This window comes from Protopterus annectens, chromosome 7.part1 (assembly GCF_019279795.1).
Source record: "Protopterus annectens isolate FY-2018-M chromosome 7.part1, PAN1.0, whole genome shotgun sequence".
Taxonomy (NCBI): domain Eukaryota; kingdom Metazoa; phylum Chordata; order Ceratodontiformes; family Protopteridae; genus Protopterus; species Protopterus annectens.
This window is the reverse complement of record NC_056740.1, coordinates 335,053,733-335,079,748: the sequence shown is the minus strand read 5'-3', so window position 1 is coordinate 335,079,748 and position 26,016 is coordinate 335,053,733. Positions and strand designations below refer to the sequence as shown.

Genomic DNA, 26,016 nt, shown 5'->3' with positions numbered 1-26,016 from the left:
TGATCCCAATGATGAACAAAGTACAGCTCTGTGAAACACTTGTCAAAGTAGTAGACCTTTGATTACATGTATGGCTACTGCAGTATAGACTTCCATCCTCCAATCCCCTTTTTTCACATTAATAGAAGACCTCAGTTAGTAAATCGTACCTTCCTCATTTCCTGCTTGTTTCCAACTCCATTACTTGGGCAGGCAGTTTCGTATCCTTATGAATGGTGTTTCACCATACTCGCTGAGATAGTGACCAGTCCTCTTCAGAGAAATTAACTAAAGATATGTACTATTTTACATCTGACATTCTGCTGCCATTGTTGGTGTGGAGAGGCGAACACACTTCTCCAGGTTGCCCAATGCTCTGCAAATCAGGTTAAATAAGCAAACGTCTGCCTGAGGCTAATTCCCCAACTGTGATGAATGATACTGCAGCAGTGATCTCTTTATTTGAGTATCTGCTGCTGTGGTAACTTGACACTTACATACTTTTTTCTTTATATTGGATAATAATTTTGATGAGCAAAAGTGCTATAATTTAAGGAGCATTAAATGTTAAGTTTCTGTGGAACATGTTGCTATTTTATTTGCAACACTATTTATTAAAACAACTGTTGACTTTTTGATGTTTTTTGGAACACTTGTGATTAGCTGTAGTAGTCTGTGTGGTGCTAGGAGGTCATTGTAGCTGCTCTACTTTCTGCAGATTTCTGCTGGATGTGTTTAGGGGACTGGAAGACACATGGTAGTGAGTACTATGAGTGCAGTCGGTACAAAGAGAATCCTGATATCGTAAACCAGAGCCAGCAAGCCCAGGCCAGAGAAGCACTGAAGAAGTACCTGTTCTACTTTGAAAGGGTAAGTAAAATTGTGATCCCCAAATTTCTGGATTGTATAGATATGAAATGTGTTTAATTTCATGATGGGTAATATTCTTTGAGACACTCTAGAAGACTTTTATTTAATTTACCCATTTGTTAAGTGGGACTGTGATCTCTTTCATGTACAACCTGGGCATCAAATGCAAGAATAAATGTAGTGTATGTACACAGTTTAGTGAAATGTCAGAGAAAAGTTGAGTAACAAGTGAAAACGCACAAAGACATAGGGAGAATATCCAGACTTGCACACAAGATTGAACCCAAGTCCTGGGTACTGTGAGGCAGAAATCTTAACCACTAAGTTACATGCTGTGTTGCTACATCCAGCAGCATACTTTGTCTAAACCAGAGCTTTGTTGAAAACAGTACAACAATTGCAATATGAAAACATGTGGTGACATTCACTTTGCTAGTCTGTTGTTGGTCAGAATCTAGAGTTAGCACTGGCAATTGTATATGCCAGTGTTAAATGCCTACCTGTCCCAGTTAAACACTTTGTGGCATTGCTTTGCTGGTGGGATCAGCTTAATGCATATCTGTTATATTTGCCTACTAGCACAGCACGTCAGTAATGAATAACTTTCTACCCCAGTTTTGAAGGGTTTAAAGTTACAGGTCCTAGGACTTAACAGGATTGGTACCACAGTCCATATTTTCCAAGATTTTTTTTTTTTTTTTTTTTTTTGACAGAAAGAGGCTTTAGAATTGTGTTTGACCACAGTTTGTATTTTTCCGTATTCAAAGCAAGGTGCCCAGCAAGTTGAGGCTTGCTGTGAAAGTGACATGTTAGCATATGTGGGCATTAGGGATTTTTGCTGGTCTGTGTATCTCTTGGTATGTATTGGAGCAAGGCAGTAAAGAAATAATTAGCTTAAGGATACTTTATAAAGAATCTGGTAAAGAAAACATTTATGCATGTTATAGGTTTATGAACAGATAGTTTTACTATTCATGTGTTGGTTGGTACTTTTGTACCTTACCTTTTCCCTTTATTTTCTAGCCCCTGCCTAGTTAAAAAAGGCAAACATAAATGCATGTAAATGAAACACAGTAACTCCTTAAGAACCACAAAACATTTAGTGAAAACAATTGTTCAGATTATTCCCCTAATTACAGCCATAGTAATGAATTCTTATATATTTATTTTGGCTGCTAATTGAGAGGAAAAGCTGACATTTATTTAATAGCACCATTCTTAACCATCAGTGCAGTGACCTGCTTCCAACTCAGAATTAATCATTTACAAGCCATATGTGAGGTACTTCAGGGGAAGGGTGTCTGTGATGGATCCTTGCACTGGAACAGAGATCTCAAACAGTGCCTTTGACATTCCATGTACACACTTTGATATCTTCTCCATAGTTCTTTCTAAATTAGATCTAACTTAGACAATGAGCAAAAGTGTGCAATCATCACCTTTGACATGAAATGCTTGCATCCAGGATTGATCACTGACTTCTGGAAGCTTCTGGTGTATTTTGTTAATCAGTTCATTGATGACCCAAAAAAGTTTTATATAAAACTGGGAAACAAAGCAAAAGGAATAGAAACCCCACCAAAAAAGAAGACATATTTTGAAGAAATATTTATGAAGACTCCTTGGAACATAAACATGCTGAATTAACAGAAAATCTAAAAGAAAAATGGTAAGGAGTTCAAATGTACAGGATATGAAATGGGCTGAAGTAATGGCTAGAGAAACTGAAAGAAAATTAAGAAAAAGCTCCTAATAGCAAATCCCAGGCCCAAATGCACTACTTAACATCTAGCTAAAGGTATTGACATCTTTATACAAAGATTTCGCCCTGAGTAGCACTTGTATCTGCATCCTGAACAGATGCCAAGCTGGTTAACAACAGGAAAAATGATACTCCTGTTTAATAGTGAACCTTTAAGCCATCCAAAAAATATATAAACCAATAACTTGCTTTCCAGCGATGTACAAACTAGTTATGGCAATCGAACAAAAGAGAAACATGTTAAGTTGTCAATCTCGCCTTCATTCTTGCTGGATGGGTTCGGAGCCGACCCTCTGCTCCGACTCGGCCTATACTAAAGCTCGAGAGCTATTTATACTGGCTCGAGGGTACCCTATATCCCACAATGCTAGGCGCTAACTACCCAGATCTCGTTTGCCGCTTACAGCTACGAAGTGAGTTATTACCGGCTCTGCAGGTTAGATTTTATAATTCTTGAATTTCTCCCTTTTAGTCAGATTTTCAGTTAGTTTTTTTGTTAGCGACCATTCCATTAGCTTCCCTTCATAGCTAATCTCCCTTCCGGTCCCTTTTAATCCCTTAACCCTATCCCCTTCTTTGGTTAGAAGGTTAGGCCTTTGGACCTATTCCCTTTTCTTTAAATTGTCAGTTTAAATTGTTGTGTGACTGACTTAGCTTGTGTTAAAGGGTGTCTGTGTGTGTATATTTTTTGTACTTTTTAGGATGTCTAAAGACACCAGGGTCTCAGGCTTCAAGAAGTGTGACTCATGCTGTCAGAAAATGTCGCTGACAGACGGTCACACTTCGTGTTTATTGCCTGGGCCCTCTGCACCTGCAGGACTCTTGTTCTGTCTGTCATGCATTCAGTCCAAGAGTCCTGCAGGAACGCAGAAATAAGTTAATTTTGAGGGGCTTATTAAAGCCTGAAGGTTCCCCGACCAAGTCATCGTCGGGGAAGCCTTCAAAGCCATCTAAGCTGTCGGCTCCGTGTTCAGAGCCTTCAACTGGTGGTGCTCTGACTGTTGCTACATCGCCTCCGGCTGGAGCCGATGTTTCCAAGACAGTCTTCCAGGCTCTGACCATGACTAAAACCAGAACAGATCGAAGAAGGCACAAATCGTTAACAGCACACTATGCTTTAATGAACGACGACTCTTCAGTCCATCAGAAGGGAAAATACATAAAGCGACTCTTCAGTCCACCAGTAAAACACACATTAACGCAATTCAACACACACTGCGTTTTCGTTTCGAAGAACTTCATCAGATGGAGACAAATGCATACCTGAAACTGTTCTCATGCATTGAGCATTGTCTGTAGTTCTTGAGGTGGATTCTGGCACTAAGCTTAGCATTTTCATTTACAGTTAATTTGCTTCACTTTACTGCCATCTACAGGGAGGCACAGTGCTGCTGAAAGTGAAGCAGTCTCCGAGAACAAACATCATTACTAGGCTCCTCCCATAATTAGTTATAGTTCATTATAGTGAAGCAAATTAACTGTGAATGAAAATGCTAAGCTTAGTGCCAGAATCCACCTCAAGAACTACAGACAATGCTCAAAGCATGAGAACAGTTTCAGGTATGCATTTGTCTACATCTGATGAAGTTCTTCGAAATGAAAACGGCAGTGTGTGTTGAATTGCGTTAATGTGATGTGTTTTACTGGTGGACTGAAGAGTCACTTTATGTATTTTCCCTTTTGATGGACTGAAGAGTCGTTCATTAAAGCATAGTGTACTGTTAAGGATTTGTGCCTTCTTCGATCTGTTCTGGTTTTAGTACAGGTTGGTTGGTTTTCGGAACAGTGATTCTTTTTTGTTTTGTTTCTCTCAGACCATGACCTCGAGAGGGTGGTTAGTAGACTTCTTAAGTCTCAGGCACTAGCCCAGATGCTCCATAGCCCTTCTCAACAGACAGTGGCTATTCCCACCCCATCTTAGATTCCTCCTCCTCCGACTCTTCCTCTGAGTTCGGAGCCGGAGCTTGTGGGAGCCATGGCCATCGACCCGTCGGAGCCGATACCTCACCTTTCGGCTCCGTCATCGGCTCCGGTCTCTTCCATGGTCCCATCCTTGGAGGGATCCGGGCGCATGGACTTCCTTGTCTGCTCCGAGGGGGCGAGTGGCATCGGACCCTTGTCCAACCCCGTTCTCCCCCTCGGAGTTTCGGCGCTGGTAAGTTCGGCCCCAACATCGGCTTCGGAGCCATCCTTCTCTGTGCCGGGGGGTCCTTATCTCTTCGGAGCAGGGACCTTCTACCCTGCCTGATAGGGGCTCCTTCGAAGTCACGAGGAGCGTGCTGGCCCCTGTGCCTTCTCCACGGTCGGCTCCCTCAGCTCCTCCCTCTGTAGTGCCTGCTGCAGTCTCTACCCACCCTCTCATTCCTGACCGTAGAGATACAACGCCTCAGGTTTCCCCATTGGGAATATCCTCCTCTTCCGAGGTTTCCCCTGATCTGTCAGGGGAACCCCCTCGGAAGAGGAAATGTAAGAGGAAGCATGTGGACTCCCCTGAGTCCATTACATCGGATACCGACTTGGATGAGTCGGAAGGGTCCCCATGGTCCCCCTCTGAGGATGTCTCCTTTTCAGACATCCTTGAGATCCTGAAGCAGGGGGGGAACTGGTCTACCCTTAATCCTTCCGAGGACGAGTCTGTTTATCTAGAGGCGTTTGGCTCTAGCCCTTCCACCTCCTGGGTGTCTCCGCCCTTTGACCCCCTCATGGAAGTGGCGCGGAAGGCGTGGACGGCCCCTGATACGATGGAACCTACCCCACGGAGGCCTTCAAAATTCATAACAGCCCCTTCGGACAAACAGTTTTTAGCCAAGGGTGTCCCGGTTGACACCATGGTGGTGGCTGCAGCCACTAAGAAGGAACTGTCTGATCCTTCAGTACCTGTCCATCCTCCTAACAAGGAATCTAGGACTATGGATAGGTACGGCAAGCGGATGTTTTCTTCAGCGACCTTTGTCATGCGGTCGCTGAATTATCTGTGCCACTTCACCCGCCTTCAAAGAGACATGCTCAAAGAAGTGGGTGAGGTCTTACAGGATCCAACAGCTGCGGGGTCTCGGACAAAATAAACTCCCAGCTGGCAACCTTGAATTCCATTGTCAACTCCTCCATGCGGCTTATTTCCTATGCGGCCGATGGGGCGAGTAGGGCTGCAGGCACAGGCGTGGCCTTACGGCATCATGCCTGGATGCAGCTTTGTAACTTTGCAGACCCCTTTAAGGCGTCCTTCACTAACTCCCCCTTTGACGGTTCAGCTTTGTTTGGACCTCAGGTGAAGGATGCTTTGACCCGATGCGAGCAAGAAGGCAAGACTCTCTCTGCCGTGGGAGTCCGTTTTTCCACCCCGTCTAGACCATACCCTAAGGGTCAGAAGGGTGGGAAAATGTGGATGTCCTTCAAGGATGCATCTGCACTCCTTACAAATGGGTTGTCCTGTCGTCAGGCAGCCCTTCGGTCGGCCGGATTCCAAAGTCTGGGTCTGGCCTCGGCTGGTGTCGCACTTCACCCGACGTCATAGCTGCAGTTATTCGGGTATAAAGGCATCAGCCGACGCCATTTTCCTCAGTCTTTCTTGCCGCGTGGCGCCCGAAGCAGAAGCTGTTCGCAAGTGCCGGTCGGTCAGAACCAGAGATTACTACCGAATACTACTACCAAAGACTCAGCCGATGTCAGAAAAAGTGAATAACTGTTTAACATGTGGGAAACAAATACCTCATAAAGATTTCCACTCTTAATGCTTACCTTGTTTAGGCCCAGACCACGACGTAGCAGCTTGTCTAGCCTGTGCTTCTTTTAACCGGTGGACGCTTAGACGTCGGTCGGAATTTGCTGAGGAGTTTTTCGGCTCTGATTTTGCTTATATTATGCCGTCGGATCCTCCGACTACGCAAATATCTAAAAAGCGCAAGGAAAAGGACCGACACTCGCAGTCCGCGGTTTCGGACGAAACCGCGGTTAAGCCAACCGCGAGTGTCTCGGTTTCGGCTGAAACCGAGCAAGCGGTTCTTCCTTCAGCCGAAAACTTACCTTCTACCGAGGCCTCTTCCAACCTGGTGGAATCGGCTTCTGAACTCCCACTTGCTGTTGCAGTTTCTCAAGAATTATCTGACACTATTCCCTTGGATATTTCAACCCCTGCACGTGGAGCTGCTAGGCCACCTGCAGCCATGTCCATTAAGGCCTTTGCCAGGGCTAAAGCAGCTAAAAGTACTAAATCTGTGCCTGCTAAGACCCCCTCTCACAGGCCTAGCTCTAGTTCACAAATGCTTAGTTTAGCAGAGGATCTCATTTCTTTAATCCAGGGATCCCAACCTCAACCAGACAGGGCCTCTCACCCACCTCCAGAGAAGAGGCCTAGAGCAGAGCCCCCTGAGCCAGTTTCTACAGATGATTCTTCTGATGATTCAAATGATACAGACCCTCCAGAGGCTCCTTTCTCCCCTTATGAAGACTCTGATGCTGAAGAGTCCATCCCTTCTGCCTCTCCGCCTGAGGAATTTTCCTTTGGGGAAACCTTGCATGCTATGAGGGAACAATTCCAGTGGCACGGTCAGGATTTTTCAGATTCCAGAAAAAGGCTTAGAACCTTTCTGCATTTACCACAACATAGGCCTTTAGCCATACCTCCAGTTCTTTCTGTTGTAGATGATGCATTTAATGATGCTTGTACTGCTCCTGTTTCTCTGCCTCCGGCCCCTGCTAAGCCCGATAGGTACTACAGGGTCCCGGACACGCATTACCACTTGTATAAGGCTCCTTTTGCAGATCTCGATCTCCCAAGGACCTAAGGCTGTAGCAGCTACCTCTGCCAAAAAAACCCTCCCCTCTGAGAGGGAATCCAGATCCTTAGAGAGATGGGGTAAAAAAGTTTACACTTCTGCTACTCTTTCAGCTAGGGCCTTGAACTGTCAATTTCGCATGATCCAGTATCAAGAATTTATGCTAGACCAGTTAACCAAAAAGCTGTCCTCGGATGAAACATTAGACAAAAAATCTGTTCAGGAAATGGTACATAACATTCAGCAAGACAGTAACCATTCTTTAAAATGCGGCTATGATGCACTGGAGGCTTCCTTTAGATCAGCCATGACTGGCACAGTTATCAGAAGGCATGCATGGTTAAAAGAGCAGGCCTTACCAGACCATGTCAAATCAAAACTATTAGATGCTCCCATGGATAAGATCAATTTGTTTGGCTCTCCTGCACAACAGGTGCTGAAGAAGATGGAAGAGAAGGCAAAATCTGTCCAAACAGTGAAAGATTTCTTACAGGTCCAACCTCCAAGGTTTAGCAGGAATTGGCCCTCCAAGAATTGGTCCTTTCCAGACTCCTCCAGAACTCAGAGAGGCAGGAATAGGCGTTCAAGAGGCAGAAGCCAATCCAGGGGTGCCTACAGGGGACGCCAGTGGCAGGGTAACAACCAGCGAGGTACAGCCACAGACACAGCCACCACCGCAACTACAGGACAATCACAGTGACTTGGCTCTGGCACCGCCTACCAGGGAACAACTAGAAGCACCCTTAGGCGGGAAGCTAGCCTTATTTTCAACAAACTGGCATTACATCACAAGAGACAAGTGGATTTTGCAGACAATAGACCAAGGTTACAGGTTTCACTTCCATACTCTACCGGAAGAGAGGAATGCCAAACCTACCTCCAAATCAAAAGGCAGAAGCTCTAAAACAAATATCTCAATTATTAAGGATGAGAGCTGTGGAAAAGGTACCATCTATGGAGCAAGGAAAGGGATTTTACTCCAGACTCTTCCTGGTACCAAGAAAAGAGAGCAAATGGAGACCTATTCTTGACCTGTCCGCTTTAAACACATTCCTCATTGTTCCAAAATTCAAAATGCTGACTCTACAGCAGCTTCTTCCCATGCTGGGCAAGGAGTCTTGGCTGGTAACTCTAGATCTCAAGGAGGCATACCTGAACGTCCCCATACGACCAAATTGCAGAAGATACCTCAGGTTTCTTGCAGGATCAGAGCATTATCAATTCTCAGCATTGCCCTTTGGCTTATCTACTGCGCCCAGAGTGTTCACGAAATGCCTGGCATCAGTAATTGCTCATTGCAGGCTTCAGGGAATCCAAATCTACCCTTACCTGGACGACTGCCTGATACAAGCGGACAACAAAAACAAGCTAGCAGAAGACTTGAAAAGGGTCATTTACCTACTACAAGCCCTGGGATATACAGTCAATATAAAAAAGTCAAGGCTGATACCATCCCAAAGGATAACCTTTTTGGGTGCAGGGCTGGACACATCAAAACAAATGGCATTCCTAACAGTAGAAAAATAGGAGCAACTACCTCTCTACTTCTTGGCATTAACAAAGCAGGACCATCTAACAGCAAGAAAAGTCCTGCAAGCCTTGGGCTTCATGGCATCCTGCATAATATTGGTTCCACATGCCAGACTGCATATGGGAAAGTTACAGTGGTACCTAAGGAATTTATGGTCTCAACACAAGCACAGCCTAGAAACTCAAATTCCAATAATTCCATGCCTGAAGCAAGAATTCCTATGGTGGGCTCAGGCCTGTCAAACACAGGATTGACCTTCCACAGCACTCAACCAAGCCAAACCATCACGACGGACACTTCAGACCTCGGTTGGGGGGCCCACATGCTGGACAAGTGCATACAAGGTTTATGGACTCCAGACCAGCTGCACCTACACATAAATCTAAAGGAAATGCTGGCAGTAAAACTGGCAATTCAGACATTCAGACCATTTCTCCGACAAGGTCAATTGATGATAAGGACAGACAACACCACAGTTATGTGGTACATCAACAAACAGGGAGGCGCACATTCGTACCCTCTATGCCGGATGGCACTGGACCTCTGGAATGTGGCCCTGAGCTACAACATTCAGTTACAAGCAATTTTTGTACCAGGAAAAGAAAACATTCTAGCAGACATATTAAGCAGGACTACCACGGATGCCCACGAATGGATGCTGCATCCGGACATCTTCAAAACCATTACAAGAAAATGGGGACTCCCAGAAATAGACTTATTTGCATCCCCACGCAATCACCAGCTACAGAAATTCTGCACAAGGACATACCACCCACTTGCTTGGAAGGTGGACTCCCTATCTTTCAGCTGGAAAAACCTGACAGCATATGCATTCCCACCACTTCCTTTGATGCACAAGGTGCTATTGAAGATCAAAGAGGACCGTCCAAGGATCATTCTGATAGCTCCAGACTGGCCAAGACAACATTGGTACCCATTACTGAGGAGCATGTCTCGGGAACAAACATGGCCCCTACCCCTGGTTCCCTTGCTGTTAACACAGAACAACTACAACATCCTGCATCCAAACCTGAAAACGCTGCAGCTGACTGCCTGGAACATTACATAAGGCCAATTAACCCAAATTTATCCCAAAGGGTTAAAGACATTATCCTGGAGGCTCGCAGACCCTCAACAAGGAAAAATTATTCAGCAAAATGGAAAAGATATCTCATTTGGAGTTCTGCAAAAGGAGAAGATGTGTCACTGGTAAACATAGCCAACATCCTGGAATACTTGGCAGAGCTCTTCCACAAAGGCCTGTCCTATTCTTCCATTAAGATTCATGCATCAGCTATTTCAGCAGAATACGACTTGGATCCTCCAGTCTTCTCACATCCTCTGCTTAGGCAGTTTCTGAGAGGAATTAAAAATGTAAAACCTCCTAGGAAACCACCATTGCCAGCATGGGACTTGAACTTTGTGCTAGAAAAATTGACACTTCCTCCTTTCGAACCAGCAGCAACAGCAGAATTACAATACTTATCATGGAAAACTGCTTTCCTACTGGCAATCACTTCAGCAAGAAGGGTATCTGAGCTACAGGCATTAATGGCAGTACAACCCTTCCTGATCTTCCATCAAGATAGAGTGTCCATGAGAACAAATCCTACTTTTATGCCTAAGGTGGTCTCCAGAGTATCTTTAAATCAGGCTATCCACCTACCTACATTCTTCCCCAACCCACAGAACAGGGGAAGAAAGACTGTTGCATACCTTGGATGTACATAGACAATTACGCTACTACCTGGACAGGACCAAGGGCAATAGAAAAACTGACCAGCTACTGGTAGCATATGCAACAGGAATGGAAGGAAAAGCAATTTCAAAACAGAAAATCTCCAAGTGGATAGGAAATTGCATCAGATTTTGTTACTCCTACCATGGAAAGAAAACTCCAGAAAACATCAGGCCTCACTCTACAAGGGCTACAGCCACTACCACAGCTTTCCTACGAGGAGTGGCTACCAAGGACATTTTAGAGGCTGCTACTTGGAGCTCCGTGCATACATTTGCCAAGCATTATAATTTACCTTTATACTCTAGATCCCGAGCAGGTTTTGCCACTGCTGTTTTGCAAGGGATCTTAACTACACCATAACTTCTTTTTTCCTCCTCCCCCAGTTTGGCTATGGTATTCTACCCATTTGTAAGGACTGCAGATGCATTCTTGAAGGGACATAGTACAGTTTTGTACCTACCATAAATGTAGATGTCCGATAGGAATGCATCTGCAGTCAGGATTACCCACCCGCCTTTCCCCTCTGTGGTACTCCTAGGGTATATGCCCATCTTATAGCTAGCTGGGGGAATCTATTATGGTGTATTTGTTTGTATATATGTACATACATGCTTATTTTTTGTGTTTGCTCTCTACTATTTGGAATCATTGGCTTTTATCCAAATTTAGCCTTCCTAGAGGGCACCTGGCATCTGGGGCAAGAAACACTGAGGAAAATGGTGTCGGCTGATGCCTTTATACCCAAATAACTGCAGCTATGACGTCGGGTGAAGTGCGACACCAGCCGAGACCAGACCCAGTCTTTGGAATCCGGCCGACCGAAGGGCTGCCTGACGACAGGACAACCCATTTGTAAGGACTGCAGATGCATTCCTATCGGACATCTACATTTATGGTAGGTACAAAACTGTACTTTCCGTAAACCACAAGAGGTCGCACCTGACGCAAGAGGTCAGTTCCCCTCTAGAGGCACGGGGGGAACAATAACAGACACGCCGCCCTAGGGGCAGAGGAGGTCTGCAAAATCAGGGTAGCAGAGAGTTTCTTTCTGACAAACCCTTCCAGCATCCCTGAGAAGCTGCCTGACTGTCCGCCTTCGGAGGCAGTCGGGGGAAGGTTATCACTGTACCCAGAAGCCTGGCTTTCACTCACCCAAGACAAATGGGTACAGTCGATTATATCCGAGGGTTACAAAATTCCTTTTAGCCACACCCCAACTCAGCCAAAAGGACCCCTCCAAGACATTCCACCCAGTCTAAGGGGACAAGCAGTACTAGAAATATCAAAACTGCTAACAAAAAGAGCCATCTAGCCAGTCCCAGCAGACCAACAAGGATCCGGAATTTACTCCCAAGTTCTTTTTGGTACCAAAAAAGACAGGGTACTGGAGACAAATATTGGATCTCAGCAGACTAAACAAGTCTGTAAGAAGAACGAAGTTCCGGATGGTCACGCTACAGTCCATTCTACCCTTTTTGGGTCAGGACGATTGGATGTGCTCAGTAGACCTTCAAGATGCATACTACCACATCAAGATGCACAGGCGCTCCAGGAGGTTTCTCCGCTTCCGGCTGGGAGCCAGTCACTGTCAGTTCAGAGCCCTGCCCTTTGGTCTCACTACAGCCCCCCAAGTGTTCACCAAATGCATGGCAGCAGTTACGGCTCATCTGAGGTGTCAAGGATTCCAGGTGTTTCCATACCTAGACAACTGGCTCCTCACTGCCATCACCAGGCGTCAGCTTCTCCTCTCCAGTGATTACACCATTCATACTTGCAAAGGGCTAGGTATCTCCATAATTTTCTAAAAGTCTGCCTTGTCAGTCTATTACCTTCATAGGTGCCACCTTGGACACAGTCTGGCTCTCCGCAAAACTAACCGAGCAAAGAGTTCTAGATATTCGCAGGCATGTTCACATCCTTCTTCAGAACAACAAAATCCAGGCCAGGTTTGTCCTGAAGGTATTAGGTCTCATGGCGGCAGCCATTACTCTACTTCCCCTAGCTCGCTTTCATATGCGGATCCTTCAGTGGATGCTTTTTTCCCAGTGGTCCTTTCAACAGCTTCCAATGTCACACAACATTTTAATAACCCTGTCTTGCAGGAAACACCTTTCTTGGTGGATGGTCTCCCCTCAAGTCCTTCAGGGCAGACCATTTGTTCCTTCTCCCCTGGTCGCCACGGTGACAACGGATGCCTCCCTGATTTGGGGGGGGGGCATTTTCAGGGCAGGACGGTCCAGGGCACATGGCAACCTTTCGAGTGCCACCTGCACATAAATGTCTTTGAGATGAGAGCAGTACTTTTAGCGTTGCAAGCCCTTCAGGACTCTCTTCCTATCGGGACTATTGCAGTTCAGATGGACAATATGTCCGTAGTGTGGTACATCAACAAGCAGGGCGGAACCAAGTCCTATCCCTTATGTCAAGAGGCACTCAGACTTTGGCAGTGGGCGATCTCCTCTCAGTGGTTTCTGATAGCAACGCACATCCCCGGGAAGTCCAACATCATAGCGGACAGGTTGAGCAGAGCCATTCTCATGCCACACGAGTGATCTCTCAAACAAGCAGTAGTGGAAGAAATTTTTCAGAAATGGGGTTGACCTTGCTGCGATCTTTTTGCAACACCTCAAAACAGCAAGTGCCATGACTTCTTCACTCTCTTCCCTCTTCCTGGCCACCCCCCCCAGAGACGCTCTAGTCCACTTTTGGCCCCGGGGACTTCTGTATGCTTTTCCCCCCTTTCCATTAATCACTCAATTGATTCAGAAAGCTACCTCCGTGAGAGCCACCATGATCCTCAGTGCTCTTTACTGGCCTCGACAGATATGGTTTCCGTTCCTGCATAGTTACCTCTTGGGGCAGCCCTGGCATCTGGACCCAGTGCCAGATCTCTTGACCCATCAGTCGGGACAGCTACACCACTCCCTCCAATCTCTCAACCTCACAGCTTGATTGCTCCAATTCTAACCCTAGCCAGGCTTCCCCTTATTTCCCATTCTGTGCGTGACATACTTATAGCTTCCCTAAAGTCATCTACCAGAAGGATTTATGCCAGCAAGTGGAAGCGTTTTTCCTTCTGGGTAGGAGCTAGAAATATGGATCCTTTTACTGCCCCTATCCAATCAGTCCTAGACTGTCTAGCCGAACTGTTTCACTCAGGGTCGTCTTCCTCCACCATCAGAGTGCAGTTAGTGGCTATTTCGAACTTTCATGTAGGCTTTTCGGACTCCAGTATCATGTCCCATAAGCTTTGTAAAACCTTTCTTAAAGGTATCTTTTTGCTTAAGCCCCCATTCAGAGACCCCCCCACCGCAGTGGACTTAAATTTGGTTCTAACTTTCTTGATTCTTCCCCCCTTTGAACCTGCGGCTTCCTGCTCCTTGAAATTGCTCTCTTGGAAGACTCTTTTTCTAGTCACCATAACATCTGCGAGAAGAGTATCAGAACTTCATGCACTTTGCATTCGTCTACCTTATCTAGTTTTCCATAAAGACAGTGTCCCTCAGGACTAAACCGTCCTTTTTACCCAAGCTTTCTTCTGAGGCGAATCTTAACCAGGCTATCTATCTCCCAGTTTTCTTCCCCAACTACTCCAACAGAGCAGAACAAAAGCTGCATTTTCTGGACGTTTGTCAGCTCCGTTACTATCTGGATAGAACCAGGCAAGCTAGGAAATCTGAGCAGCTCTTCCTATCTTATACGGCAGGGAAGAAAGGCCTTCCAGTTTCCAAAGTAACCCTTTCTAGATGGCTGGCCTATGTGATTACTTTCATCTATGACCTCAGACACCAAAAGCTACCGTCAAGGCCCAGGGCTTACTCAACTAGAGCATTAGCCACGTCAGTAGCTTTTCAGGCTAGATTACCAATAGATTCCATTTGTGCGGCAGCCACATGGGCCTCTCGTCATACCTTTATCTCTCATTACAAATTAGACATGGCCTCCCGAAGCCGGGCTAATTTTGCTTCCACCGTTCTCAAGAGTCTGTTCCGATGAGCCACCCAGGGTGAAGGTGCTAGGGACGCGGTCCCATCCAGCAAGAATGAAGGCGAGATTGACAACTTAACATTGAGAAGTTATGTACCTACCAAAACGTTCCATGTTAGTTGTCGTCTTCTTGCCTTCTTTCTTGCGTCCCACCCCCGATCCCCCTAGCCTGGACAGACCTAAGGATCCTTGGGAATCTTCCTGCCTTAGTATTAGCCCCCTTGGCTATCCTTACTGGTAGCTATAGGTCTAGGTGACTTACGAGTGAGGTTTCCTCTTCTCCTTATTTTGGAGATCAGAACTGCTATGGTTTCAGCTATCAAACGAGATCTGGGTAGTTGGCGCCTAGCATTGTGGGATATAGGGTAGCCTCGAGCTGTTATAAATAGCTCTCGAGCTTTAGTATAGGCCGAGTCGGAGCCGAGGGTCGGCTACAAACCCATCCAGCAAGAAAGAAGGCGAGAAGAAAACAACTAACATGGAACGTTATGGTAGGTACATAACTTCTCATTTTGGGGAATAATGGAGCCTTTGTTGCTAAATAAAGCCATAATAGAGAATTGTAAAAATGGCAAGTATGGCATAGCTAGATTACAAAAAAGCATTTGACAGCATCCCACATTTATGGATAAAGGAGTACTTAGATATGTATAAGATGCATCCTACATTGGACAGTTACATTACAGTAATCATGAAGCAGTGGCAAACCATTTTGTATTTAAGCCATGACAAAAGGCAAATTATTATCCCAGGGGTAACATTCCAGGGCGATTATTTGTCATCTCTGCTGATGTTCTTCGTGTTTCACTGTTGCAGTCATCACATTTGGGTTATCTGCTTGCAGTAGCCCTCAGTCGGCCTGATTAACAAAGTCTTGGGTCCTGCATCGGTTGCTGTCTCTTCTTCCATGATGTCAGGTCGTCAGGGGTATAAAACATGCAGCCGACACCATTACATCAGTCTTTCTTGCCGTGCGGTGCACGAAGCAGAAGCAGTTTGCAAGTGCCGGTCGGCCAACTCTTGAAATATTCGTTTTCGAGTTTCAGAACTGAAGTCTTCAACTAAAAGCTAAGTACCCCGTTGGGGAAACTTTTTCTTGCTCTAAACCGATGTCAGTAAAAGTAAATAATTGCATTTCTTGTGGAAAGCAAGTACCTCATAAAGATTTTCATTCGTACTGTATTTCTTGCCTAGGCCCTGACCACGACGTACCTTGCTGTCGGTTTTGTGCCTTATTTAAACCACGAACTATCTGCCGTCAGTATATTTTCGCTTCTAAATATTTTGGTGCTCGGTTCAATTGTCTTGATATGTCTTCGGTAAGCCATCCGACTACCGACATTCCAAAAAAACGCAAAGATAAAGACAGGCCGCCTAGGTCCAAAACTGCCGACGACACTTCTCCTAAGCCAGTCGCCAGTTCACCGGTACTCAGTGAGGCGCTTTTGCAGCCCCTGATACACGCTACTTCAGATTCGCAGACCTCTATTGAGACCCAGTCAGAGTCCGGTATGCCGCAAGATGCTTCAGCTGTAGAACCTGCGGATGTCTCTATCTTGGATGGGTCTGGAGCTGCTGTGCAGGCACTGGCTTCTGAGGGTGTATTCAGGCCTACTGACTTGCATATTAAACCGAGCCATCTTCTTCTTCAAGGCCTAAAACGCGAACCATGCCTAGAAAACTGGCACCCAGACCGCATGGTCTGGCCTCTATGCCTAAAAAACAAATAAAAATGTCTGAAGACCTTGGGGAAGCCAACATTCCCCCTCTAAGAGCTGTAGGACTGAGTTTGCTAATGATACTTCTGACCAGGATTCTGAAATTTCTGTTTCTTCTGATGTCCAGGATTTACCCTTATCTACCTATAGGATTCTGATGCAGAGGACTCTATTCCCTCTACCCCCCCCCCCCCAGAGGATTTTTCTTTTGGTGAAACCTTGCATATTCTCAGGGAGCATTTTTGTTGGGAAAGTCAGGATTTCTCGGATTCTAAAAAGAGTCTTAGGGATGTCTTACTCATGCCCCAGCACAGGCCTTTAGCTATACCTCCCTTACTTGGCATTGTTGATGATGCCTTTTTCTGAATCTAGCTTGGCCTCTGACTCTTCCTGCTCCCAGAAAACCTGATAGATATTACAGGGTTCCTGACTCTCTCGAGTTCCTTTTCAAAAATCCTGCTGTGGATCCTGAAACCATTTCACAGGGACCCAAGGGCATTAAAGCTACTACTGCCAAAATTCTACCCCCCCCCTGATAGAGACTCCAGGGCGCTGGATAGATGGGGTAAGTAGGGTATACACTTCTGCAACTTTGGCCATTAGAGCCTTAAACTGCCAGTTTCATAAGTTGAAGCATCAGCAGCGTATTACTGGACTGCTTAAATGGAAAATGATGATTCCTGATTGTGCTGAAAATAAGGATTTACAGGATTTTATGCATTCTGCTGAACAAGTTGGTAAACATACTTTGCTATGTGGTTTTGATTCACAAGAGGCATCTTGCAGGGCTGCTGTAACTGGGTCTGTACTTAGAAGGCATGCCTGGCTTAAGGAACAGTCCTTGCCAGATCATGTTAAAGTGAAATTACTGGATGCTCCCTTAAATCAGGACCGCCCGTTTGGCAACAAGGCAGAAGAAGTTCTTAAAAAGATGGAGGCAAAAGCCAAATCTATGCAAACTGTTAAAGATTTTTTACAAGTACAACCACCAGGATTTAGTAGGCATTGTCCTTCTAAGAATTGGTCCTTTCCTGCCTCTTCAAGACCTTCTCAGTCAAAACCCAGATCCAGCAGAGCACCCAGGCTTTAGTCCCAATGGACGCACAGGACTAAGCAGTGGGGGGGGGCCTCCACTTCCAAATCTGGGAGTAATAAAACTCCCCCCTATGGTAAACTGTCTCAATGACTTCTTTTTAAAACTTCCAAGCACTTCTCAACTGTCTGCCCCTTTAGGGGGAAAGATTGCACTTTAGACAAAGAACTGGAGACTCATTACCCAGGATAAATGGGTTTTAAATATAGTGTCCCAAGGATACAGATTTCACTACCACACGTTACCATCTCCAAAAGGTTGGCCAGATCTACCTTCAAATCAGTGGATGTTCTTCGTGTTTTACTGTTGCAGTCATTACATTTGGGTAATTTGCTGTCAGGTTGCCCTCAGTCGGCCTGATTAACAAAGTCTTGAGTCCTGCGTCAGTTGCTGTCCCTTCTTCCATGACGTCAGGTCGTCGGGGGTATAAAACATGCAGCCGACACCATTACATCAGTCTTTCTTGCCGTGCGGTGCCCAAAGCAGAAGCAGTTCGCAAGTGCCGGTCAGCCTACTCCGGAAATTTTCTTTTTAGAGTTTCAGAACCGAAGTCTTCAACTTAAAGCTAAGTACCCCATTGGGGAAACTTTTTCTTGCTCCTTACCGATGTCGGTAAAAGTTAATAATTGCATTACTTGTTGAAAGCAAATACCTCATAAACATTTTCATTTGTACTGTATTCCTTGCCTAGGCCCTGACCACGACGTATCTTGTTGTCGGTTTTGTGCTTTAAATATTTAATCAGCGCACTGTCCGTCGTCTGTACATTTTTGCCTCTAAATATTTCGGTTCTTGGTTTAATTATCCAGAAATTGTCGGTTAGCCATCCGACTACTGGGATTCTGAAAAAAACGCAAAGATAAAGACAGAGACAGGCTGTCGAGGTCCAAAACTGCCGACGACGCTTCTCCTAAGCCAGTCGCCAGTTCGCTGGTACTCAGTGAGGTGCTTTCTCAGCCCCTGATACCCGCTACTTCTGACTCGCAGGCCTCTACTGAGACCCATTTGGAGTCTGGTATGCCACAAGATGCTTCACCTATTGAACCCACGGATGTCTCTCTACCTTGGATGGGTCCAGAGCCGCTGTGCAGGCACCGGCTTCTGCGGGTGTATTCAGGCCTACAGACTTGCATATTAAACAGACTCCACCCTCAATACTAAGGCCTAAATCTCGATCTATGTCTAAAAAAAATGACGCCCAGGCCACGTGTTCAGGCCCCTATGCCTAAAAACAAATGATTAAAATGGCTGAAGATCTAATTACTCTAATCAGGGGTAGTCAGCTCCCCCCCCCCCCCCCCCCCACAAGAGGTCTAGGGCTGAGCTTGACTATGAATCTTCTGATCAGGACTCTCTTTCTTTTGACTCTTCTAATGACCTAGATTTGTCCATACCTACTAATGAAGATTCTGATGCAGAGGATTCTATTCCCTCTGCTTCCCCCCGCCACCTCCCCCACCCCCGAGGATTTTTCTTTTGGGGAAACTTTACATACCTTAAGGGAGCATTTCCACTGGGAAAGTCAGGAATTTTCTGATTCAAAAAAGAGACTTAGGGATTTCCTCCTTCTACCTCAGCATAGGCCTTTGGCTATACCTCCTGTACTAGACATTGTTGATGTGTTTTCGGAATCCAGTATGGCCCCTGATTCCCTGCCTCTGGCTTATAGTAAACCAGACAGATACTACAGAGTTCCTGAGTCCCACAAGTTCCTTTTCAAAAATCCTGTTGCAGATTCAGAAACCATTTCTCAAGGGCCCAAGGGCATTAAGGCTTCTACTGCTAAAAATCCTACCTCTTCTGGTAGAGACTTCAGGGTGCTGGATAGATGGGGTAAAAAGATTTATACTTCTGCAACATTGGAAATCAGGGCTTTAAACTGCCAATTTCATGTGTTAAAATATCAGCAGCATATTATTGGACTGCCTAAACAGAAAATGATGATGATTTCTGACTGTGTGGAAAATAAAGATTTACAGGATTTATTGCATTCTGCACAACAAGTTGGAAAACATACTTTGCAATGTGGTTTTGATTCTATAGAGGCCTGTTGCAGGGCTGCTGTTACTAGATCTTTGCTTAGAAGGCATGCTTCGCTTAGGGAGCAATCTCTGCCTGGTCATGTTGAAGCGAAATTGTTGGATGCTCCTTTAAATCAGGACCGCCTGTTTGGCAATAAGGCCGAAGAAGTTCTAAAAAAGATGGAAGATTAAGCTAAATCTATGCAAACTGTGAAAGATTTCTTATAACTGCAACCTCCAAGATTTAATAGGCACTGGCCTACTAAGAATTGGTCCTTTCCATCTCCTTCCAGATCCTCTCAGGCAAACCCAGACACACTAAAAGCACCAGGTTTCAGTCCCAGGGGACTCTCAGAACTAAGCAGTGGGGGGCCCCCCACTTCCAAATCTGGAAATAACAAGACCCCCCCCCTATGGTAAACGGTCTCAGTGACTTTCCTTTAAAATTACCAAGCACTTACCTTTTAGCCACCCATTTGGGGGGAAAGATTGTTCTTCATGCATAAAACTGGGAACTCATAACCCAGGACAAATGGATTTTAAATAGTGTCCCAGGGATACAGATTTCATTTCCACACTTTGCCACCACCAAACGGGTGCCCAGACCTGCCCCCAAGTCAGTGGGTAGAGGCTCAGAAATCCAAGAATCCAAGAAAAGGCTCAGAGACTTTCTTTTACTGCCCCAGCACAGGCCCCTTGCTATCCCTCCTGTACTAGATATTGTTGTTTTTTTTGAATCCTGTTTGTCTGCTGATTCTTTACCCCCTGCAACAGTCAAGCCAGATAGGTACTACAGGGTCCCAGACTCTCATAAATTTCTTCATAAAAACCCTGCTGCTGACCCAGAAACAATTTTTCAGGGTCCCAAAGGGGTCAAGGCTTCCACTGCAAAAAAACACTGTTCCCTCTGATAGGGATTCTAGAGCTCTGGATAGAGGGGGGAAAAAGTTTACACTTCTGCTACTTTAGCTGTAAGGGCTTTAAACTGCCAGGTTCACGTGCTTAAATATCAATAATACCTAATGTCTTTGCTAAAACAGAAAAAGCTTACAAGCTCACAATGTCCAGACTATAAGGAAATGCAGGATTTATTGCATGCAGCTGAACAAGTGGGAAAGCATACTTTGCAATGTGGTTTTGATTCATTAGAGGCTTCTTGCAGAGCCACAGTTACAGGTTCTGTCATTCGAAGGCATGCTTGGTTAAAAGAACAAAGTTTACCTGATCATGTTAAAGCAAAATTATTGGATGCTCCATTACAGCATGACACTTTGTTTGCTGTTAAGGCAGAAGAGGTGTTAAAGAAAATGGAGGATAAAGCAAAATCAATGCAGACAGTAAAGGATTTCTTACAGGTTCAGCCACCTAGATTTAGCAGGAACTGGCCTTCTAAAAATTGGTCCTTTCCAGTGTCAGACAGGCCACAAAGAGGCAGATACAGACACCCAAGAGGCAGATCTCAGCCCCAAGGCTCATACAGACCTAAACAATGGGGTGCTTCAGCCCCCAGAGGCGGGGAAGACAAATCACAACCTTACAGGAAACAGTCCCAATGACTTCCCTCTACAGATGCCAAGCACTTACCTTTTGGCAGCCCCCTTAGGGGGAAAACTAGCACTTTTCTCAAAAAATTGGCATATGATCACCCAGGACAAATGGGTTCTGAATATTGTTTCTCAGGGTTACAGGTTCCACTTTCACACCCTACCAAGGTCAAAAGGTATGCCAGACCTGCTGCAAAATCAATGGGCAGAGGCACAAACACAAATTCATGCTCTCATGGGCATGAGAGCTATTCAGAAAGTACCTCAGCAAGAACAGGGGCAAGGATTTTACTCAAGACTCTTCTTGGTACCCAGAAAGGACAAAGCCTGGAGACCAATACTGGACCTGTCAATTCCAAGTACTTTCCTGGATGTTCCAAAATTCATAATGTTGACACTACAGCAACTTCTACCCATGCTGGGCAAGAAGGCTTGGCTAGTTACTTTGGACCTCAGAGGCATACCTGCATGTCCCAATCAGACAATCTTGCAGAGGATACCTCAGATTCATAGCTGGCTCAATGCATTACCAATTCTCTGCACTGCCCTTTGGCTTATCTACTGCGCCCAGGGTCTTCACAAAATGCCTGGCACCAGTAATTGCATTTTGCAGACAAAAATGAATTCAAATATATCCCTACCTGGACGACTGCCTTATTCAAGCAGAGAGCAAAGACATTTGACTAATGCATCTGGCATTTTTTAAAAGATTACTAATTTGTCTAGGGTACACAGTAAACTAAAAGAAATCAAAACTAGTGCCCTCTAAAGAGATAATATTCCTGGGTGCAAGCTTAAATACAACTGCTCAGATGGCTTATCTCACGCCAGACAAGCAAAGGCAACTGACTCATTACTTTCAAATGATGGCAACAAAGACCCAGCTACCTGCAAGAAAAGTTCTGCAGGCTTTGGGCTTCATGGCATCCTGCATCCTGCTAATTCCATATGCAAGACTGCATATGAGGAAGCTACAATGGTATCTAAAAAGTGTTTGGACTCAACATTGCCACAGCCTGAAATCAGTAATAACTCTTATTCCCTGCCTGCAGCAGGAGTTTCGATGTTGGGCACTGGCCTGTCACCACAACAAGGGACTGCCTTTCACTTTACCCACAGCCAGGCAGACACTAACAGATGCATCGGATTATGCCTGGGGGGCACACATGGCAGGAAAATGTATACAGGGCACGTGGGCCACGGACCAAATGCATCTTCACATCAATCAAAAAGAGATGCTAGCTGTACAAAATGCCCTGACAGCCTTCAAGGATCTATTACAACCAGGACAACTATTACTAAAGACAGACAATACTGCAGTTATGTGGTACATAAGCAAGGGGGCACACATTCCTATCCTCTCAGCAGGCAAGCCATGACTTTGTGGAACACAGCACTGACCTATCAAGTACATCTGCAGGCACAATTCCTGCCAGGAAAGAAAAATACTCTGGCAGATGAACTAAGCAGGAACCTCATGGACCCTCACGAGTGGAAACTAAATCCACAGGTCTTCAGCATGATAAGGAAATGGGGATGCCCAGACATCAATCTTTCTGCCCCCCCCCCCCCTCACAACTGTCAACTACAGAGATTCTGCACAAGGACTTATCACTCACAAGCATGGAAAGTGGATGTTCTATCATTCAGCTGTAAAACCCTAACAGTTTATGCCTTTCCTCCACTGCCTCTCCTTCCCAAGGTGCTCCTAAAAGTCAGGCGAGAAGCCAAAAATGATTCTGATTGCCCCAGACTGGCCACGCCAGCACTGGTACCCAATCCTAAAGAGCTTGTCTCAAGGCCCAGCCTGGACTTTACCTCAAATTCCTCATCTTCTGACTCGACAAAACAATCAGATCCTGCACAGCCAACTCAGAACCTTAAATCTGGCTGCATGGCAGATAATATAGCAACTCAGAACACACCTCTCACTAAAGCTGTTATGGATGTCATTTTGGAAGCCAGGAGGCCCAGCACCAGGAAATCTTATGCAGAAAAATGGAAGAGATTCTGTGCTTGGAACCAGGCACAAGGACTTGAACCACTTATTTCAAATATTCCCCAGATTTTACAGTACTTAACTGAGATGCTGGACAAAGGCCTCTCCTTCTCATCAATTAAGATCCATGCCTCTGCCATTTCAGCTCATTACAATATGGAACCTCCTATTTTCTCACATCCGCCATTAAGACAGTACCTAAGAGGGGCAAAGAACATAAGACCCCCAAGGAGAGCACCGATACCTACATGGGACCTCAACTTTGTCTTAGAAAAACTCACACTGCCTCCTTTTGAGCCAGCCAATACAGCTGATATAAAATTCTTATCATGGAAAACTGCTCTGCTCCTAGCAGTAACTTCAGCAAGAAGAGTCTCAGAGTTACAGGCATTAATGGCAGTGGAACCTTTTATAATTTTTCATCCGGACACGGTTTCTCTAAGGACAAACCCAACATTTATGCCAAAGATAGTATCCAGTGTGGCTCTTAACCAAACCATTCATTTGCCAACATTTTATCCAAATCCCCAGAATAAAGGGGAGAGACTTCTGCACTCTTTGGACATACACAGGCAGCTACGCTTCTACTTGGACAAAACAAGAGCTTTCAGAAAAACTGAGCAACTGTTTGTAGCATATGCTGCAGGATCACAAGGAAAGTCCTTCTCAAAGCAGACTATTTTAAAATGGATAGGACACTGTATTCATTTCTGCTATGCACAACATGGCAAGTTAATGCCTAAGAGTATTAGGCCACATTCTACCAGGGCAGCAGCCTTTCTCAGAGGAGTACCAACCAAGGAAATTTTGGAAGCTGCAACTTGGAGTTCAGTGCACACCTCTACCAAGCATTATCACTTACCTATTTACTCTAAATCCAGAGCAGGCTTTGCCACTGCAGATGGTCGTGTTACCCTGCTGCAGTCATCACACCTGGTTTATCCTGTCGTCAGGCGGTCCCGCAGTCTGCATGAATTCCAAAGTCTTGGTCTGGCGTAGGTTGCTTTCGCTTCTTCCCTGACGTCAGTGCGCCAGGGGTATACAAGAGGCATCCAACGCCATTTTCTCCAGTCTTTCTTGCCGCGCGGTGCCCGAAGCAGAAGCAGTTCTCAAGTGCCGGTCGGCCGACACCTGAGATTTTTGAATCAAATTTCAGTCCGAAGTCTTCAAAGCTAAGTACCCCGTTGGGGAACCTTTTCTTGCCTCAGTCCGATGTCAGAAAAAGTTAACAATTGCATTTCTTGTGGGAAGCAAATACCTCATAAGGACTTTCATTCTTATTGTATACCTTGCCTAGGTCCAGACCACGACGTGACTGGTTGTCTGTTTTGTGCTAGGTTCAATAAGCGAACTATAAAGCGACGCTTTGATTTCGCACGACACTACTTCGGTAGGAAATTTAATTACACTATGCCGTCGGAGCAACCGACTACTGGCGTGCATAAAAAACGCAAAGATAAAGACAGGCAGCCTAGATCCAAGCCAGACTCCAAGGCCTCGGCTGGGCTGGTCGCCGGTTCTCCGGTTTTCAGTGAGGCGCCTACGCAGCCCCTGACGACCGCAGAATTGGAACCCCAGACTGCTTTGGATTCTCAAGCAGAGAGTTCTAGGCCGATGCAGCCTTTTTCTTTAGGCCCTACCGACAACTTGGCAGAAGGAGAAGCCGGTGCTGCGGAAACACCTTCGGTTACAGAAGGTGTCTTCAGACTGACTACTGTCACCATAAAATCTTATGCTAAACTTAAGACTCAAACCAAAAAAGAATGCACATCAGTCTTCAGTTCAAGGCCCATGCCTAAAAACAGATGCTTAAAATGGCTGAAGATTTGATTTCTTTAATCAGGGGTTCCCAACCCCCCCCCCCCCCCCACAGACAAAAGGCCTAGACAAGAGCAGGATTATGCCTCCTCTGATCAAGTGTCTATTTCCTCAGGCTCCTCTGAGGAACAGGATTACTCCTTTTCCCCTTATGAAGATTCTGATGCTGAAGATTCCATTCCCTCAGCTTCTCCCCCTGAAGACTATTCCTTTGGGGAAACCTTACATACCATGAGGGAACATTTCCACTGGGAAGGTCAGGACTACTCTGACTCAAAGAAAAGGCTCCGAGAGTTTCTTTTACTCCTCCAGCACAGACCACTTGCTATCCTTCCAGTTTTAGACATTGTGGATGATGTTTACTTAGAATCTAGTCTAAATCCAGATTCTCTGCCTCCTGCTCCAGCCAAACCAGATAGATATTATAGAGTGCCTGACTCACACAAATTCCTTTTACAAAAGCCCTGTTGCTGACCCAGAGACCATCTCCCAGGGTCCCAAAGCGGCTAAGGCTTCTATGGCTAAAAATCCTGTACCCTCTGAAAGGGACTCCAGAGCACTAGATAGGTGGGGGAAGAAGGTTTACACCTCAGCTACTCTAGCTATGAGAGCACTAAATTGTCAATTTCACATGCTGAAATACCAGCAATTCCTAATGTCTCAAATAAAACAAAAGATGAGCACGCACCCTCAACAGTCTGAATTCAAAGAAATGCAGGATCTGTTGCATGCAGCTGAGCAGGTGGGCAAACATACTTTACAATGTGTATTTGATTCCTTGGAAGCTTCCTGTAAAGCAGCTGTTACTGGGTCTGTTATACGTAGACATGCTTGGTTAAAGGAACAAACTCTGCCTGATCATGTTAAAGCAAAGTTACTAGATGCACCCTTACAGCAAGATGTCTTATTTGGGGTTAAAGCAGAAGAGGTTTTAAAGAAAATGGAGGATAAGGCAAAATCTATGCAGACGGTCAAATATTTCTTACAGTTACAACCCCCAGGGGCAGAGGAGAAGCACAAATCCCTTACAAACCTTGACAATGGGGCACTGCAACACAGAAGTTAGGAGAAGACAGGTCCCAAACTACTAGAAGACAAACACAATGACTTAAACCTCAAGCTGCCAAGCAAAAATCTCTTGGCAGCTCCCTTGGGAGGAAAATTAGCACTAAGCTTTA

General features: G+C 45.4%; 1 protein-coding gene across 3 annotated transcripts in view; it reads left to right on the top strand.

Moving 5' to 3' along the window:
- ARIH2 (ariadne RBR E3 ubiquitin protein ligase 2) overlaps nucleotides 1-26,016 on the top strand; it is a 1,499,383-nt gene that overhangs the window by 885,594 nt on the left and 587,773 nt on the right. For all 3 annotated transcript variants that reach the window (XM_044078755.1, XM_044078752.1, XM_044078753.1), the window contains exon 11: nucleotides 698-849. In XM_044078755.1, coding sequence (XP_043934690.1) covers nucleotides 698-849 — 152 coding nt within the window. The remainder of the gene's footprint in view (nucleotides 1-697; nucleotides 850-26,016) is intronic.